Here is a 19,317-nt window from a genome sequence, read left to right on the forward strand (position 1 = left end):
TGTGAGGGAGAGGACCAGGAGAAGGCTTAGTTTTATGGCATCTGCTAAAATCTTTGCGTTATTTTGAACGATTGTATTAGAAAAGTGTAAATACGTGTACATCCGTACCTTAGACGTACATTCACACCAGATTCAGGGAAAATAGTATAGAAGAAAATCCAGAAACTATCAGTTAACCCAAAGTCCTTTATTTGACTTTTGGACGTTTTTATTTTAAAATTGTTTTTATTGGGGCCTGGATCCCATACGTTATTGGCAGGTGCTTCCAGTGCTGTGATGCTACGCCGTGTTGTTGGTTGTTATTTTATATGTTATCTTCTCTCTCACGAAGCCCTGTGGGGTTGGCGTCATCATTTCCATTTTAAAATGAGGAAACGTAGGGAGGGAAAAGGACCGGCCCCGGCCACAGAGTGAGCCGGTGGTCAAGCCAGACCGGGGTCCTGATTCAGAGTCTGGCTCCTCACCACGGATAGGCTGGATCTCAGATCCCAAGATTTTGAGGAGTGTGTGAGGGACCAGGAGGGATGGGGGAGACCTTGCTTAAGCTCCGTTTACCAATTCCTCGCTGGGGTTTGGAACGTCAGCCTGGCTTATAGTCAAATGCACTTTCTTTTTCCTCTGCAGTATTTCCCAGGTCCGATTTCGTATTTCACTTGTTAATAAAATGAAATTACTCTGTATCCACTTTCCTTTGATAATTAAGCTGCTTTTGGTCCAGTTACCCTTGAGTGCCTGTATTAGTTTCTTATTGCTGCTGTAATAAATGACCACAAACTTGGTGGTGGTTTAAAGCAACACGGATTTATTATTTTACCATTCTGAAGGTCAGGAGTCCAAGATGGGTCTCACAGGCTGAAGTCAAGTTTGCTAACAAGTCTGTATTCCTAATGGGGTCTCTAGGGGAGGATCTGTTTTCTTGCCTTTTCCAGCTTCTAGACACTGCCCACATTCCTTTCTCCTGCCCCTTCCTCCAAAGCCAGCAGTCTTTCTCAGGTAAGGTCACTGGGACCTGCTCTCCCACTCCCTTCTTAGAAGGACCCTTGTGATTACATTAGGCCTGCCCAGATAGTCCAGAATAACCCCCCATCTCAAGATCCTTACGTGAATCCTACCTTTGAGATCCCTTTTGCCATGGGAGGTCGCATGGTCACATGTTCCAGGCATTAGGATGTGAATATCTTTGGGGGGGCCCATTGTTCTGTTGACCTCGCTGCCTTTTGTAAGGATATAAGCTTTAGCATTTTTACCTTCCTAGAAGAGAAAACCAAGACCCAGAGAATTTAAGGAAGTGGTTCTGAGTCACGTGAGCAAGTGCCAAATTCAGGTCTTCTGACTGTCCAACCCAGTGTCCCATGCCATTCTGAGAGTTATATTATTGACAATGAAATTGAATTTTCCATAATGTCAGCCACTGCAAAGGAGTGCAAATAGTTTAATGCTCAGAATTCCTCCAGAATATACTGCATTCCAAAAAGAACAAAGGGTTCCATGATGGAATTTTTAAATTGCTCCTGAAATTCTATCCTTTGGCCTGGTTTGTCTTTCCTCAGGAGGAATTTGCGACTTGGGCGGTGGGTGGGGGGATGTTTAGGGTTCTGTGGTGCACACTTAATATCAATGCTGCAAGGGAATTCACCAGGCCTCCCCGTGACCTTTACTGAGTGTGCCCTGAGCATTTAATGAATTGAAATGGAAATTAACATTTCTCAGCTTTAATGTCAATTAACTGGCATAGTTACACTTCGGTCTAGATTACATATTTCCATTTGTTGTTCTTTAATTAAAGCCACCATGGCAAAGGTGGACATTTTAATTAATGTGGAGGCATTCTCATATTAATTTTAATTTAAACATAATATAAGGATGTTTTTCTCCCTAAATTAGTTTCTGTTAAAGAATAGCCCAGAAGGAACCTTCAATTTCATTTTAAAGCCTAAATTTAACCTTAGGTAGTTTGCTTGTGTTCATTGCCTCATATTAAGTCTTTATAGAAGCAATGTCAGCTTAACCAAAAGAAAAGGTAGTGGTTCTCATACCTTGGAGGGTTTTAAAAGATGATTGTAGGAAAATATTTCATTTTAGATGATTAATAAGCAATAACAAAGAAGGTTAAAAAGTAAGTTTAATTATCCTCTGGGCAAGAAAGAACAAGCCCATTTGATTTTGCCTTAAAAAAAAGTGCAGTGTATTTGAGTTTCAGAAAACAAGCATCTGTCGCAGCCTCTCCCGTTGCAGAGCACAGGCTCCAGACACGCAGGCTCAGTAGCTGTGGCTCACGGGCCCAGTTGCTCCGCGGCATGTGGGATCCTCCCAGACCAGGGCTCGAACCCGTGTCCCCTGCATTGGCAGGCAGATTCCCAACCACCGCGCCACCAGGGAAGCCCCCCAAGCATCTGTTTGAGCTGCCTTTTCTGTAGAATGTTCTGGAAGTTCAGAATTGGTGTCTGTTGCCAGTCTTTGCGCTGACTCTGGCCCCTGTCTCTGTTGGATCCGCTGTGCTCTCCTGTGCCCTCCCAGCGTGGGAGGCCGAAAGTTTAAGGGGCTGTGCTGTCGGCCACCTGGGGTGGCTTCCGTTCCTTCTCATGACTTTCTGGGGAATCACCCACCACCTCAGGTGATAGACAGGAAACCCCGGTTACAGAACGGTGCTCTCTAAGAGTCACTGACACGGAATGGATTCAGGAGAGCTAGCACATCCCAGCTGCATCTAGGAGACGCTTAAATTATGTGATGTGTACCATGAGATTTGGCTAGTTCTTATATAATTTGTTAAGACACCTTGTCATGAGGACAGAATTCCTCTCCCTCCCTCCTTAGTGCCCCAGTGAGCAAGAAATAAATACTGTCGCTGGGAGAGCACAGGGAAGCACAGCAGGTCCAGCAGAGACAGAGGACCGGGTCAGCAGACACTGACAACAGCAGGTGTCTTGAGAAGAGAAGGAGCTAGGGGAATGCAAAAGACAGAGAAAGGGGAGGATGGGGGGGGAGGGGAGGGGACAAGCCTGGAGAGGGAGGCAGGGACCAGGCCACTGGGGTCACAGGCCACAGCAAGGAGCTGGGGTTTTATTCTGGGTGTGATGGGAAAGCAGTAGAGGGTCTTACACCTATGTGAGATGTGATTTTCAGTGGCTGCAGGGAGACCAGTTAGGTGCCTGGTGGTCCCATCTCACTGCCCCGGACAGCTCAGGGCGCACACCTGAGGGTGCCAGCACTTAGCCTGACTCTGGCCTGCTAAATGCCTGGTCGATTTGGAGGCCTGATGCGGGACTACAGTTAGCCCCCTGAGGGGCTAGCGTTTGCTTCTGGAAGCGCAACCTGTTAAGTCACTTGGCTGTATACCTGAAACTTACACAACATTGTAAATCAACTCTACTTCATATAAACAGACAAATAAATAAGTGATTTTTGTCCAGCTCCTAATTTAGTTGCTGCTTCTGATATAATTTTAGAAAGATAGTCTTTGTGTGACTTTGTGTGTTGGTTTTTTTGGTTTTTCTTTTTTTTATCCTAGAGTTTTATATTCTCTTCATGAAAGCATCCAGATACTTCCTGGAACATGTGTAAGATTTAATCAATTAAATAAATAGTGACATTTCAGGATGTGACCAGCTTTTTCGTTTGTCCTTTAGCAGGATATTTACATGGGAATTGATATCACTGGCTCAGCTTCTGATGTGAAGGAGACTGAGATACTGGCCCTTCTTAGTGTTTTAGGATGAAGGAGATTGAGAAGAGCACCCATTGTCCTTCAGTTATTTTTTGCTTTCCAAATTATTTGTTATTTTCAAATAAAAACATGAAAAAATCATTTAAGCTGCTCAGCCACTTGGCCAAGGGAATTACGTTACTCATCTTAATTCTCTCTGGCACCTAAACTATTACGTGTGTATTAGGTTCGCTGCAAATTCTCATTTAATAAACGAAAAGAAATGCATTAAGTTTTAAACCTTTGCCCTGAAAAACACATATACTGTTGCTATTCTGTTTAATATTAAGGTAAGCTTGGATTGAAAGTAAGTACTGGAGACAGAAAAATACATTCCTTAGATTTGAAGCATTTGAATGGAAGGCAGAATTCATTTGTTGTGAATGCTTCTTTTTACCTGTGTCTGTGCTTTCAGGTTGTTTGAAGTGTCCTGTGTGCAGCTTCGTTTATGGCACCAAATGGGAGTTCAACAGGCACTTGAAGAACAAGCATGGCCTGAAGTTGGTGGAGAACGAAGGAGATCCCAAGTGGGAGGTACTTTTTAAAGCATGGTATCGATTGTGACTTTCCTAAACGCAGATGACAAACCAGGCAAGCCCAGTGCTGTTCCTCAGAGCAGTGGGTTTTCTGGTGGGGAAACTTGGAAATCTTTTCAAACCCTGTCTCATATCTGAGGGGTACCACTGGGTGAGAGCCAGGCCATGCATGTGACTTCTTACTCTGGGTTGCGTTTAGGCTGGTTTGTGAATGCCTGTGTTGGACTCATCGATATTTTCACTTCTGTTATCGCGAATTCAGAGTTTCAGAAGTTGCATCTGAAAGAAGAATGCACAACAGGGCATATATTGTCAGTCCTCACCCAGAGGACAGGGAAGGGCCCCATTTGCTGATTCTAGGCCCTCCTCTCCTTCCACCGGAGGCATGTGCTCCTACATGTCACCTCTGTTTTCCCCTCAGGGGTTGGAACCAGTTTCCTGACTGAATTATATAAAAGCCAGTAGCTGTTTTTTAAAAGCCAATAGTTGTTTCTCTTTTCAAGTACCAGGGATCGCACCAAACTGCAGTTTACCTTAGGCAGAGTTTCTCAAACTGAGTCCTGCTAAAGCTATGATCTGGATAATTCTTTGTGGTAGAGGGCTGTGCTGTGCATTTTAGAATGTTTAGTAGTATCGCTGACCTCTGCCCACTGGGATCCATTCACATACCCAGCTGTGAAAACCAGACTATCACAGACATTGCCAGTGTTCCCCAGGAGTCAAAATCACCCCCAATTGAGAACCACTATCTGAGAACTTTCTAGGGCATTAGAGTATCCAGTGGGCTTACTCCAGTTAAGAGTAAGGGCTTTGAAACAAATCCAACACCCCATGAAAAACAACAATACATCATGACAATGTGAGGAGTATTCCAGAATTCAGGGGAAGGGTTGTCCAGTAGGAGGGAATGTGTTAATGTGTCCATGTAACCCATCATAATGAGAGAACTAGGGAGAAAAATGAAACGATCATCTTCATAGATGCAGAAAAGGCATCTATGAAAATTTGACAAAATACAGCATCCATTGATTAAAAGCAGTCAATAAAGTAGAATTTGATGAATACATCTTTAAGATGAAAAGCAAAATGTATGTGTTTCAGCCCAAAAGCTGGCATCCTAGACTAGGGGGTTTCTCGTTAGAGTTGGGAACAGGATGACGGTGCCCCGGGGGCTCTGGTTTTTAGCATCACATGGGAGGCCTCAGCTGGTGTGTTGGACAAAGGCAGAGTAAATAGAGACATAAGAATCGGAAGAGAAGAAATAAAGTACCTCTGTAGACATAGGATTATGTTTTTGAAAATCTGAACGAATAAGTGAAAATCTACTACACACAATAAGCAGCAGATTAAAACATCAATATACAATAATCAATGACTTATCTATCGAGAGAACCTAGAGCAAAGGAACAGAGATTTAAAAAAAGAAATATTTTACAAATACGAGAAGAAAACATAAGTGAATTCATTTATAAATTGGCAGTGTGGAGAACTTTCCTAACTGTAACTCAAAATCCAGATTCAATTAGGGAAAAGACTGAAAAAAAATTGACCACGTAAAAAAATTTAAAAACTACTATGTAAAAGAACTCAAGAAGTAGAGGGGCAAATGACAAAAAAATATTTTCAGTCATATCCTAGAAAAAAGGGTGAATATCTTTACATTATAAAAGGCTTCTAGAAATACTGGTGAAAAAGATCAACAGCCCCGATGGGCGAGAGATGAGAAAGGTTCATAGAAAAAGAAATGCAAATGACCTTGAATATCTGAAAGCACGATCAACCTCCCACGTAATAAATGTAAGTAAAACTTGACAGAGATAGAATTTCTTACCTAGTAGACTGGCAAGAATCCAAAAGTTTTGACATCATCCCTGTTGGAGAGGCTGAAGGGAAATATGCACTCTCATGCATTGCTGGTGGGAATACAAAACTGTGTGACCTTTATGAAGGGGAATTTATCTACTAAAATTACATATGTGTTTCTTTTTCCATTAACTAGATGATCCCACCGTTAGAAAAGTATCCCAAAGTTATACTGACAAAAATGAGGAAAGGTGTCTGCACAAGGCTATTTATTGCAGCACTGTTATATATAATATGTAGATAGATTTTGTGTGTGTGTGTGTGTGTGTGTGTGTGTACAATAGATTGATGTAGAAATAACTCCAGATATATGTGTATACATGGTTAGTATACATACATGTATTTCTTAGCTTTTTGTGCTTAGAGGGCCTAGAAGCAGTGACACCCTGCTGGCAGTGAGCACACCTAGTATCCAGATCTTGGTTTCTCAGGATTCTCCAACAAAAGGAACCAGGGTCCCTTTGAAAAGTGGTTGATTCCAGGGCTGAGGCAGAAATTACGTAAGTTGATCCTGGAGCATTTTGCAGTACTAGAAAGTAACAGCGTGCTCCACAAAAATAAGATGGAGGCATGCCAAAAGGACACACGAGACAACCCAAAGAGTTCCTAATGGCCCAGAGCTGGAACAATTTGAGTAACAAAGTAAATCATGATGGTATTGGACTAAAACTGAAAGAATAGAATAAATATCTCTGCATCCATACTGACATATATAAATGATTGAATAAATGGTGGAGAAGGAACAGTTCTTCCCCACAGAAGAATTCTGATTAATAAATGTAGAAAGAATGAGGAAAATAGAAAATCACCATTAGAACACCACAGTAATAATTGCAGCAGGCCAAATCCATTGATGAATGCTAGAATTAGTAGACAGAAGTTTAAGGAGAAATACAGTATTTATGTAGCCTCAGAATATCTCCCCCTAAATAATTACTCATTATAGAGGGAAAAGTAGTAACTTTACAGTGGAGACGCCTGGCAGACACCACCTTCACCACGTGATCGAGGTCAGCGTCCTCAGAAGTAAGACGTAGTGACTTTATGTACCCCCTGATATGATGTGATCAGAAGGTCAGTCACCTCGTGGTGCTCTTCAGAAAACCCTCAGCCTCCCCCTAATCATGGGAGAACATCCGACGTATCCAAACGATGTGACGATGTGGATGGTCAGGTGCCTGACCAGTTCTCTTCAGGAGTGTCTGAAGAGCTGTCAGAGGTTGGAGGAGACTTTGGAGTTGTGGCCGCTCAATGCACTGGGAGGTCCTAGATTGGATCCTGGAACGGAAAAAGGACGCCAGTGGAAAAGCCTGCGGAATCTGGTTGATATCTTGGTTCGATCATTGTACCATGGTTGCAGCAGATGCCAGCATTAGGGCAAGTGGGCTGGAGGGTATGTGGGAAGTCTCTGTATTTGTTTTGGAACTCTTTTGTAAATCTAAAATTATTTCAAAATAAAAGAGTTATAAAAAGGGAGGAAAGCATAGGTAGAAAAGGCAGGGAGATAACAAGATGGAGAGGGTAGGAGAGAAGCTAAACTTGTCTTAGCAGACCCACTGTGCAGATTTGACTCTGAAACTCTGATATAAATAAAAGAAATACATTTCTTATGTAATAATAAAAACAAAATTACACTTTAAAAAGCAAACCCTAACCCTAAAAGTTGAGAATAGAATGAAATAAAGTATCTGAACTATATATCAAAGCGATGGCAGAACTTCATAGAGAAGGACTATTTCAAGAGATTTTAAGATAGAAATTTGATTGTTCCTCCCTAGTGGGATATAACCTAAGGGCAAAAAGAACTGCAAAAAAATGTACTGTTTTCAGTTATTCCCCTGTCAGTGGTAGGGTTGATATTGTCACTCCAAGGCTCTTGTTAGTGTTTACAGACTGGAGTGAAGCACATCAAGTGTGTTTAAATCCATGAGTTTATAATGATACTGGGAGAAAAATCCTTAGTCACCTTTGTAGGATATTAGGGAATCAACTCTATTTTGATAAGTAAAACTCTGTTTTGGTAAATAAAGGCTCAGAATCAAACAGTTTTTCTACCTCATCTGAATAAACTATATCTCAGAGTAACCGAATGTTTGTGGAGAGACGTTTCTTTTTCTAGAAGTATTCCAGCTAACAAATGAAGATCTTCAGTATTGCCGTTTTGCTACCCTCCACTGAGGTCATGGGTCTAAGCGATGACCATCAGTCTCCTGCCAACACGGCAAAAACAGAGACACTCAGACATAGCGTGTCTCCTGATGGAAGTACGCAGTGTTACCCGTGGAGCCTTCCTGCCAGAAAGGGGATTGATACCTAATTAAGCTTCTGCGTCTGACTTCCAATTTACAGGAAATACAGCGGACAAGGGAACATATTCAATGATTCCATGTTGGTGCAGTCAGCGAAAGCCAGACTGTTGGAAACTCTGAAGGCAAACGACCACTTTTCCCAACAAAACTAGATAAGCAGGGGAGAAAGAGTGGAGGGAGAGCCTATAAATACAAGTCTTACGAGACTTTTATCAGTCCGTTCTAGTATATGATTTCAATAACTTACTTAAATATGATTTGTAGAACAAGTTGTGAAAAAATGAGGTAATTGGGGAAATTAGAACACCATTTAGATATGTGAAGATATTAAGGAACTAGTTTTGAGTGTGACGGTGGTGTTGTAGTTATGGTTTGAAAGAGTTTTACCTTTTACAGATACATTCTAAAATATTTCTAGATAAATTGATATGACATCCACATTTGCTTCAAAATCAAAGGACAATTGTGTGGAGTGCATGGCGAGACAGGCAAAACAGGACTGGCCGTGAGCTGATGATTGTTGAGATGGGGTGATGTGTACATGGAGGTTCACCTCTCCGTCTTGTGTATGTTTGACATTTTCTATAAGAAAATTTAAGGAGCATGTTAAAGCACTGTCCATAAAACGCCGGGGTTACTGTCTGGTCCCCAGTAGGCCTACAGTAAATGGCAGCTGCCATGGTTCTTGGAGGTGGTGGTGTCACCAGCATCAACGTCACATCCTCACCTGTGGGAAACAGTCAGGCCTCTGGTGTTTCAAGTTCTTACTTGCAAGGATTTGCTCTCTGTTACACATCGACATTGGAATGCCAGCTCCTGTTGCAGAACACCATCTCTCCTGGCCAGCTGGTGCTTTTGTTCACGCAGTCATGGCCCTCTCCTCTGGAGGTCTCGCTTCTTACAGATCCTGACACCTTCAGCAGAACTGTGACTCAATAAAAATAGTTGACACCAAGCCATGCACTAGACTCCAGAAGTGAGACAGTAGAGCAGCTAAGAAGCTGGGCAGGGGGTGGTCCCCGTGTGACGACAGGCTGTCTGTTACAGCAGCTGGGCTGCCGCCAGCCTCCCAGGAATGCCCTGTAAAGCACTGTTCTTCCCACAGATGGTTATTACAAAGAGTACCCCAAAGAGGGGAAGCCAGTCCACGCCCAGCCTGTTCATCACAGGCTAAGCCATTCCTCGGAGCCACTCAGTGTTGGCCACTACGTTGCTTAATGGTACTTAAAAGGAAGTATGCTTTTCTTTGTTCATTGATGCATTCATCAGACATTTATTGGCTGTCTACTAAATGTCAGGCTGGAAATGCCTAAATGAACTTGACCACTTGGCTGTAAAAGAATAATCAGATTCTATTCTGAACCTGCGTGAGTAACTGATAAGTGCTTATAGAGCGTGATCACTTTGGCTCCTACAAATTGTACGTAAAATCTCCTTTTTGTTCTTCTTTATTGGTGACATTCATGTTTCCTGCCTTGCAGTTCCAGAAGGAGGTGATTATCAATATCTAGTTCTTGTGAAAATTCCATGCCACCTCTTCTCTCCTTAGGTGTAAGATACCTGTGAATGTCTCTTTAGCTTCTCCTACTCTCATGAGTCCTGATTTTGCACAGATATATTTTCTCTGGTCAGTTGTATTTCTCATAACCTTCCTATAAAAATCAGAGCAGCATGAGTAGCTAAGATTTGCTGAGATCTTGCTCTGTGCCGGGACCCGAGCTCGAAGCTTGCCGGGTGTCGTGTGATTACCCGTCCTCTCCCCTCTTCCACCGTCGCCACTGCTGTGCCTTCCTCTCGGCCTCACCGCAGGAGGCCCGGGCGCAGGGGGGATTAGGGCAGTGTTGGTGGCCATGGGAAGAGCAGAGGAGACAGCAGAAGAGCACACACGAGAACCTCTGAGCGTGTGTCATCTCTAGTTACGAACAGCATACTCCGTTCCCTACGGCAAGAATGTGTTGCAGGAAGCTTTCCACCGACGCTGGTTTTAAAAAGTCTCGGCACTTGCAAAGAGAAGTTTTGTCTTTGGGAAGTAGGTTTTTACTGGAGCACTGATTTCTCAGGGGTGCCTGCTTAATGAGCTGCTGCAAAAGCGTTGCTTATGTGCATTTGTTTTGTCTTAATCCATTATCCTGGGACTTCTGGGTAACAGGTGATCTTCTAGAAGGTCACATGGATGATACTGTGTTTTTATTTAGCCAGCAACAGAAACTCCGGAGGAGCCCTCCACCCAGTACCTGCATATCACCGAAGCCGAAGAGGATGTCCAGGGCACACAGGCAGCGGTGGCTGCCCTCCAGGACCTGAGATACACCTCAGAGAGTGGTGAGAGCGTGCTCCCCGCCTCCCTCTGACACCTTAGAACTGGTCTCTGATAGACACGCTGAGTGAATGACTTTACGGGTGAATTATGTCCGCCAGTTGATCTCCTTCCAGTGCACTCTGACCACTGGAGCGGTCCCATTGTCAGGCTTGGAGGTAGAGCTCTCCTGCCGTGTTCTGGAACAGGGCCCCAGCCAAGGTGGTGCCGCCTGACAGGGTTGCCGGATGTCCACACAAATGCTCACCTCTCAGAACAGGGAGAAGCAGGCCCTACCGCCCTCACTTCGCGGCTGCGGTAGATTGCCTCCTTGTAAACGGTTGGCCGAGGATCGTCCACTTGGTGGGTGTTGGAGCTGGTCTTGGAATCGAGGTCTCCTGGCTTCTTGTCGGGACTGCCCGCTTCCCAGTTCTTCTGAAAAGCCCCAAGTCAGGATTTTTATATGTCACGTGTCGTCAGTTTCAAACGTTCGATCAATTTTAAAAAACAAACCACTGTGCCAGCCTAGTGGCAGTTGGGGCATTGCGCTTAGACAACTTTTTCTTGATGCTCTTTTCAAAACAGGAAAGGAGTACGAGTTAATACAATGTACCACAGCCCTCTGTGTATTTGGGGGACAGAGGTCAAGCAAGTGGGATTAGAGGGAGCATTCAGTGAAGTCGGCTGGTGATAGGGGACAGGAGATTGCCATTTCATCCAGCTCTTACATCCCCAACCCCCAGGTGGTAAGAAGGGTGCGCAGAAAACCCCTTTGGGCCGGTCGCTTTGGGGGAGATTCATTGCCGGTGCTGTGCTCACCGGGGGATTCGGGAGACAGCTCTGCAGCCTGTGAGAGAAGCAGGCTCTGCAGATGGGCCGTCAAGGTGCCGGCTCTTGGTGCGGTTCCCAGAGCTGACGCCATGTCTCAGTGTGTGTTTCCTTCCTCATGTCCAGTGACTTCAGCGATTTGCTCAAGCCCTGCCGGGACAGCCTGTCCGTCTTCATCCCCCACCAGCGCTCGCTCACTCACTCACTCCTTCAGGCCCTCGGCATCTCCTCCTGGCTCTTAGGAAACACCGCAGACTCTGCAGCTCGGCACTCGGGCCACCTGCTCTGGGCCCTGGCCTCCCGGCGCTGCATCTCTGGCCACCTTGGAGCTGTGCCCTCCTGGGCCAGACTCTGCCGTTCTCGGCGTGAGCTGTGTTTCTCCCCCACACGCTCCCGTGCCCTCTGGGGCCGGTCTGTTCCCCTCCCCGCGCAGCACTTTTTCTGGCAAATGCGTCTTCGTCTTCAGTATTCAGATGGTGTGTCATCTCCCGGGAGCCCGCCTGACTTGCCCACAGAGCTCCCTAGTCGCCCCCCTGATATGGAACCGACCAGGGCCTGTATGATTTGCTTACGGTCCGTCTCAGTCACCTGTGAGCCCTGGAAGGGGTGGAGGGAGGCACCGTTAGATCTTTGTCTGTATCCCGGCGGTCCCCAACCTTTCTGGCACCAGGGACCATTTTTGTGGAAGACAGTTTCTCCAAGGACGGGGGGAGGGGATGCTTTCGGGAATATTCAAGCGCATTACATTTATTGTGCACTTTATTTCGATTACTGTTACATCAGCTCCACCTCAGGTCATCAGGCATTAGATCCCGGGGGTTGGGGACCCCTGCTGTATCCCACTGGGAACCATGTTCCTGGCTGACAGTTCGGGCTTGATAAATGGTCATTGAGGGAGTAAATGGATGAGGAATTAAAATCTTATTTCAGTACATTTTTTAAGGTCAGTGTTTTGTTTAGTGTTTAGATGTTTAGAGTGGTTGGCTGCAAGGCAGAGTTGAAACCCGCCCCTCTGCCGAAGGAGAGTGTGTGTGTAGGCGTGTGTAGGCGTGTGTAGGGGATGCTAGGCTGGTGCATGGCGAACGGGCGCTAATGTCATTGCTCAGTCGTATGCCACGTCCTACCCTCTGTGTAGAACACGTTGAATTTCCTTCCTTCATCACTTACTGATTCTCATTGGAGCGTGGCCCGCAGAAAGTCGTCCAGGAGTATGTAGACGTTGGTGGAGACTTCACAATATTATGCTAGCCTGGAGATCAGGTAGTAATTTCCCTCTTAGTGAAGTAATGATGAGGGTCAGAGTGCTGTGTTCCAGAGAGTCGCAGATGGCCAAGCAGATGGTGAGAGCTTGCGTGAAAGGGTACACTCAGTAGCTGCCCTGATGAAATGGATTACAGTCTTTTGAGGTGATTAAAAGAGAATCCTCAGCTTACATTAATTGAGAATCCTAAAGCCCACTGGCTTGATAACGGAGACACGCTTGGGTGCTCTGCCTGTATTTTATCTGGCACACGCTCACTGACCACCTACCATGCCTGTGCTCAAGGAAAACCAGCTCTGTGGTTTGATGTCAGAGCTGGTGCTTCTCAGGAGTTCCTGTTTTGAGAGGCAGTCCTGTATCAACAAGTTTGGATTCAGAACATCTGGGCTTGAGCCCTGACTTTGTGACGTAACTGACCCCATGGCCTAAGATGATCCTCTTCCGTTTTTTTGCAGTGAGGTGACTAATGGAAAAAGTGGGGATAATAGTGTCACAATGTCATCTCCTCACAGGTTGTTTGGAGTTTTGAGATGTTCTTATAGAGAGTGCATTGCCGGCTGTGAAGTACCATGCACATTATTTCTGTGGTCAAAATGAGCGCTTACTGAGAACCCGTCCCTCCCTGGAGAAGGCGCCGCGCAAGAATGGCCGCTGCTGAGGGCTGCCTTTGCATTCAGTGACCTTCATCGCCCACAGCCTTACCGGTCTCCTGTTTGCTTCTTCCTGGCAAGGTGACCGACTTGACCCCACGGCTGTAAACATCCTCCAGCAGATCATCGAGCTGGGCACTGAGACCCACGACGCCACTGCCGTTGCCTCGGTGGTCGCCATGGCGCCTGGGACGGTGACTGTCGTGAAGCAGGTAGGACCTTGCCCTCCCCGTTAAATGCTGTCTCCTTGCGCTGACACACACCCGCTCTCTCCCCTGCCCCCTTAGGTTTTCAGGGCTTTAACCTGTCTACGGTGGAATTTGGAATGAAATCGGTCTAGTCTCATGCGGTTTCTTCTTGTTATTATGGGATTGTATCTGCGGTAGCGCCATATGTGAGGCTGTGTTGTAGGGGAAAGGTGTAGTATATTTCAAAAAGTTCTGGAAACTTGATTCATTTCCTTTCAATGAAAGGCATCCCAGGGTGAAACGAGCGTGATGTGGATGCATTTGGACACATCTATGGCCAAAAGCAGCCTCGGTCCCTAAGGCCGGAGTCTGTGGAGCAGGGGCACTGGGGGGACAGCCAGAGGGGCCAGGAGGGACTGGCCTCTTAAGTATTAAACATCACCAGACGGGATCAGCGCAGGATGACTGAACTAAACTGATAGGAAGAAGATGGCCAGCGTTTGAATAAAGGTTACTCTAGTTAATTGTCATACTCTTTGGTTCATTTCCTCTCCTTCTAACCTCAGTGGAGACTTTACCATCTGTTAGGATGCGGCGTGTGTGATAATCAGATCATCCTTTGTATCTGTCTGTACCTCTCTGTCTACTCTCTCCTGCTTCACTGTACACAAGGTTTGAGCTGGCTTACACAAATACTTAAAAAAGCAAAAACGACAGTAAGCACAGCAGAACCAGGGCAGACCCAGGGTGTATGGTTTAGAATCAAAGTTCACGTTCACGGAGAAGGTTGAATTGCGGAGCACAGGGTTTTACACGGTTATCCATCTCTCAGTGATTCACTCAGGAGGCGTGTAGTTAAGTGCCTGCAGTGTTCTCATTGCTGGGGTTCCAGGAGAGAACCGATGTTTGCCATCAAAGTGGTTGCCGTCCTGGGAAAAAGATAAGTAAGACAGAAAGGATGTCAAATGGTGGATGGGAGCAGTGGAAAAAAGTAAAACGAGAAAGGGGGAGGGGCGTGGGCCCAGGAGCCGGGGTGTTGGGGGCTGTTTTATAAAGGGCTGCTGGGGCAGCTGTCGGACATTTGCTCACAGACCTGGGAAAGGTGGGCGTTACTAGAATGATCCAAGTTCTGCTGTACACTTGGTTCCGAATCTGAAAACAAAAAACAAGAAGGAAGCGTGAAGCAGTTAACAGCGGAAGAGGTAAGTTTTTCTTGGCAAGTAACAAACAAATAATCTCTTAATTCGGCTCTTGCATCCCTGAGTGACATGTCCCCCGTGACCTGCCTTTGATGACTCGGTGGACTTCCCAGGGTTGTCTCCATGACCGTCCCCCGAGATGTGCCCGGGCCACAGCACAAAGCATGAAATTCAGGCTGAGCAGTTCCCGGGGGAATTAGTCCATGCTGGTTCACCTCTGGATCTCTGGATCCACAGACAAGACTTGGCGCCTCTAGATGAACGTCTGGACCGCGTGGTCTGGAAACCCTCCTCCATTAGTGTGCTGTCTGTCAGCGAGACCCTGGACAGAAGTCAGACAGGACAGTAGGAGTTTGATGTTTCAGGCTGCAGGGGCCTGGTGTTCTGCATTGTTTGAGAACAGACTCATATACCTCTAGGCCAGGCACTCTTGCAGCTTTTCTTTGTATTCATTAGACTGCAGTCTTCAGATTGTCTCGTAAATCTCTTCTGAAGCTCCTCATTTGCGTCACGGCGTGTGGAGTCCTGAGCTAGACCCGGCACTTCAGGAAGGGTATAGGAGAACTTTGGATGTTTCATACGCGCCAAGTCCTGTAGAGAATCGCAGGGCGGCGCCACTGATCGTGACTTGCGTCTTCCTTCTGGGAAGTGGCTTGATTTGCTGTTACTCAGAGACGTGATGTATTGTGCGTCGCCGGCGACGCGGTGATACACGAGGTTGCGGGTGAGGGGTGCAGCTTAGATGTGCTCTGAGGCGTTAGTGACAGCATGACAAGGGATAAGGCAGGTGAGCCTCTGGCGCAGCCAGCGTAAACAGGTATAAAGTGTTTGCAGTGGCAGAAAACAGCGGCACCCTTCAGTCTCGTGGTTTATTGGAAACACGGGGCTAAGAGGAGTGTCACTGCTAAACAGCCTTGAGTAACTGCATTTGGAAATGCTCCCGAGGATGTGTGTCCTAGTCATTCCCCTGTCTACCTGGTTGGCACCTGGTGCACCGAGGCTGTTGATAAATGATGGATGGGAGATTGGATGAACGGACTGATGGGCGGGAGACGTCAGATGCCCACTCTGATGGCAAAGGGGTTGCATTGTGTCAGGCTCTCCTAGGTGAAGGAATGCCCTCTGGATTCAGCTGTCTCATTTCAGTTTAAATGTAGCTGTTTTTATTAGAGAAATGAATCCGTTTCAACTTTTTTTCTTTTAATTAAACTGTGGTTTAGGATTTTTCAGTAGAGAAATTATATCTGTTTATTGAGTGTCCTTAAGCCGCTCAAATGTGGACCCTGGCGCACCTGTTGGGAAGCAGTAATGTTCTCCCTTCACCCTGTGGGGAGCCCTTGATGTTGGGGACTTCGTCTTTCTCCAGCTCAAGGTCTCACACATCGTAGTTGCTCAGTAAATGTTTATTAAGTAGGATGGAGTATGCTGTGGGCTTTATGTTTTGATTCTCCAATTATATCCTGTGGAAGAAATAGCAAGAACACATTGTCATAAAGTATGTACTATATATTGTAGAAAAAAATGATTTTAAAGTACTATTGGATAGCATATTTTGAGATCTTTTAAAAGTTTCCTATTATCTATCTATCTATCTATCTATCTATCTGTCTATCTATATCTCTTCCAAAGGGCCAGAAATAAATTCTGGGTTGTAGGTGAATTCATTCTGGATGTTTAAAAATTTCAAGATTTCTTTCCCATATAAAAAATTAGTTACATGCTCTGTTTATAATTTTTTCATGATATATTAATGTAAATAGAAAAGAATCTCACATGTCAAAGTTTATCAGTGGTAACTGAAAGTTATTTATTAATCTCCAGGCTTTAGGGGTTCTCATTTTCTGGGATGAAAATACTAACCGGCCTGGTAGGTAGGCTGAGGGGATTGGAAAGCTAAGAGCTGAGGGTGTTTCTTAGGTTGTTTTCTTCTTAGTTTTTCACGAGACATGGGAAGGATTGGGCCCATAATTCAAACCATTTAAATTTTCAGTTGGACACAGAAATGAGTCCTCAATGACTTCCCATCACTTCTCTCTTTTGGAAATGTTCAGAAAGAAGCAAGCTTGCATGTGCCTCACCAGCCTGGCCTGAGAAGTCACATGACAACTTTGAATGCAGCTACTTGTGTGTTTGTTAAGACCACTTGTCATTAAATAAATTGGTTTCTTTTTTTCTTTTTCTTTAAAAAAATTTTTGCTTTAGGGTTTTATGAGGAGGAAACTTATATTTGATTAATAAAGCTGCCTAAGTAGGTTGAATGTAAGACGTACCAGCAGAGGGGAAATATTATCACAAGCACCTCTGAGTCAAAATTAGTTATTTAAAGGAAAAGAAAGACCAGTGAAAATAACAACCACCATCACCGTTGGCTCATGGCTTAAATCACTCTTTGCTGTCCTTGTGGGTTGAAATTTATTTTAGAGACTGAAAGTGACATTTTACTGGAAATTCCCGACGTCCGTTCAGCAGACATTCACTGCGCAGCCGCTGTGTGTTCAGTGCCTGGGGGCGTCCGTTTCCCATCGCGGCTGCAACAAATCACCACAAACTCAGTGGCTTAAAACAACACAAATTGGTGATCTTCCAGTTCTGGAGGTCAGAAGTCTGAAATGGGCTTCACTGGGCTAACATCAAGGCGTCGACAGCTGCCTTCCTTCTGGGAAGAACCCCTGTCTTGCTTTTTCCGGCCCAGGGGCCACCCAGCGTTCCTGCACTGTGGTTTCCTTCTTCCATCTCCGAAGCCAGCAAAGGCAGGCCCGGATCGTCCCACATCCGTCCCTCTGACCTCTGCCTCTGCCGTCACGTAGCCCTCTCCAAGCCTGACCAACCCCCTCCCTCCTATAAGGACGCTTGTGCCTACCTTGGACCCCCCTGGATAATGCAGGATCTTCTCCCATCTCCAGGTCATCGACTCAATCACATGGGCTAATGTCCACGTAAGGAACCGTTCTCAGGTTCCGGAGGTTAGGACACGCACTCTTTGGGGTGGGGGCATTATTCTGCCTGCCACTCTGGGTTACAGGGTTAAGACGGCCCCCGATGTCAAAAGGCAAATAGTCTAGTGAGGGAAATGCTTTATTTTTTTCATCCAGCACACAGCCCCCGAGCTGCTTCCACCCGCCAGGTTGCTGTTCTCGGTGCTTGGGATATTGCAGTGAACGCAGCAGATGAATGGTACGGTTGAGGAGCTTACATGCTAATTTAGGGAGCTAGCTAACCCCCAGACATATAATAAGTAAGTAAGTAAGATAGTATGTTAGAGGTGAAATGGGAAAAAGTGATCAGAACTGGTCCAGAGGTCTGGAGAATGTAGACCTTAAACAGCAAGTTCCAACTGAGAGTAATGAATGCTTCCGGGAGGTTGGCCAAGAGCACTCTGGGGTGCTGGGGGGTGGCCCAGCTTGACCCTGGGTCTGGGGTGGCGGCAGGTGCTGGGCAGGGCGGCCTCCGTGGATGCGCTGGTGCATGCCCGAATAGAGTCTTGGAAGGTAGCTGGGAGTTGGGTGGGGCAGGGCTCCAGCAGAGGTGGGAGCAGGAGCTGGTGGTCGATGCTGCTGGAAGCGGGGGAGGTGGCAGGTGAGGCACCACTTGGGTTAAATGACACGCCCCGTCGTCACCTCGGGGGCGCGAAGGGTTGGGAGGAGTCCTGGTCCAGGAAGCGCCTCAGCCTGGTCTCTCCCTCTGGCTCAAAGGCCAGTGGAGAAAGGGTGAGTCCAAGCAGCCCACGTCTTCCTGTTGCTTCTCCAAGGCCGACGTCCTTCCTCTATGGGCTTCCTGACCTGTGCGGCCCTCTTGAAGGCCTTGTTGGCATTTTTAACAAATCACAGTTTCCAGGTTCTTCCAAGCAGTGAGTCTGCACTGAGCAGTCCTGCCAGCTGGCGTTCAGCAGAACAGCTTGTGGCTTTCCGAGAGCATGGCTGACGCTGGCCATGGTGTCCAGGGTCTGGGCCCAGCAGGCCAGCAGCTGCACTCAGGGTGTTTGTCTGTGAATAATAAGACCTTATAATCACACAGCTTCTTCCTTTTAAGAAGGTCAGGATGATTCAACAGGTTACCGTTATGATGATCCAGGGTCTTTCTGAGTTAAACTTCAGTGCTATTTATTATTGCTGAGGGTACCCCTCCCCTATACAATAGATGGCGGAGCTGGGTACACTGGGGGGTGTCACCCTCTGGGGGTGTGGAGTGGCCTATCTGGGAGAAGATCCCTGAGCTGTAGGTGAAGCGGTTCGGGTCATTCATTCATCCGTGTTGCTTTTAAAAAACACAATAGCCTTTCAGTCCATGTGCCATGTGTGAACAGGCTAGGGTGTCCCCTGTGTAGAAGGGCCCACCTGTTGTAGGTTTAGTCCAGAGGAGGCTGTTTAGGAGCTCACGCTGTGTCAAGCCTGCTTCTCTGTGGCTCAGTTATGCTTCCTACCCTGCTGAGACCCCGTGAGAAAACACACTGTGTTAGTGTTGTCCAGAGAAACAGAACCAAT

The 19,317-nt window shown here is 46.2% G+C and overlaps 1 protein-coding gene across 30 annotated transcripts in view; it reads left to right on the forward strand.

Moving 5' to 3' along the window:
• ZFAT (zinc finger and AT-hook domain containing) overlaps nt 1–19,317 on the forward strand; it is a 264,652-nt gene that overhangs the window by 229,324 nt on the left and 16,011 nt on the right. For 27 of the 30 annotated variants that reach the window (XM_055091063.1, XM_028500259.2, XM_028500260.2 and 24 more), the window contains 3 exons: nt 4,122–4,240; nt 10,610–10,736; nt 13,531–13,661. In XM_055091063.1, coding sequence (XP_054947038.1) covers nt 4,122–4,240; nt 10,610–10,736; nt 13,531–13,661 — 377 coding nt within the window. The other 3 variants (XM_055091072.1, XM_028500271.2, XM_028500269.2) reach the window with 3 other exon arrangements.

This window comes from Physeter macrocephalus, chromosome 15 (genome assembly GCF_002837175.3).
Source record: "Physeter macrocephalus isolate SW-GA chromosome 15, ASM283717v5, whole genome shotgun sequence".
Taxonomy (NCBI): Eukaryota; Metazoa; Chordata; class Mammalia; order Artiodactyla; family Physeteridae; genus Physeter; species Physeter macrocephalus.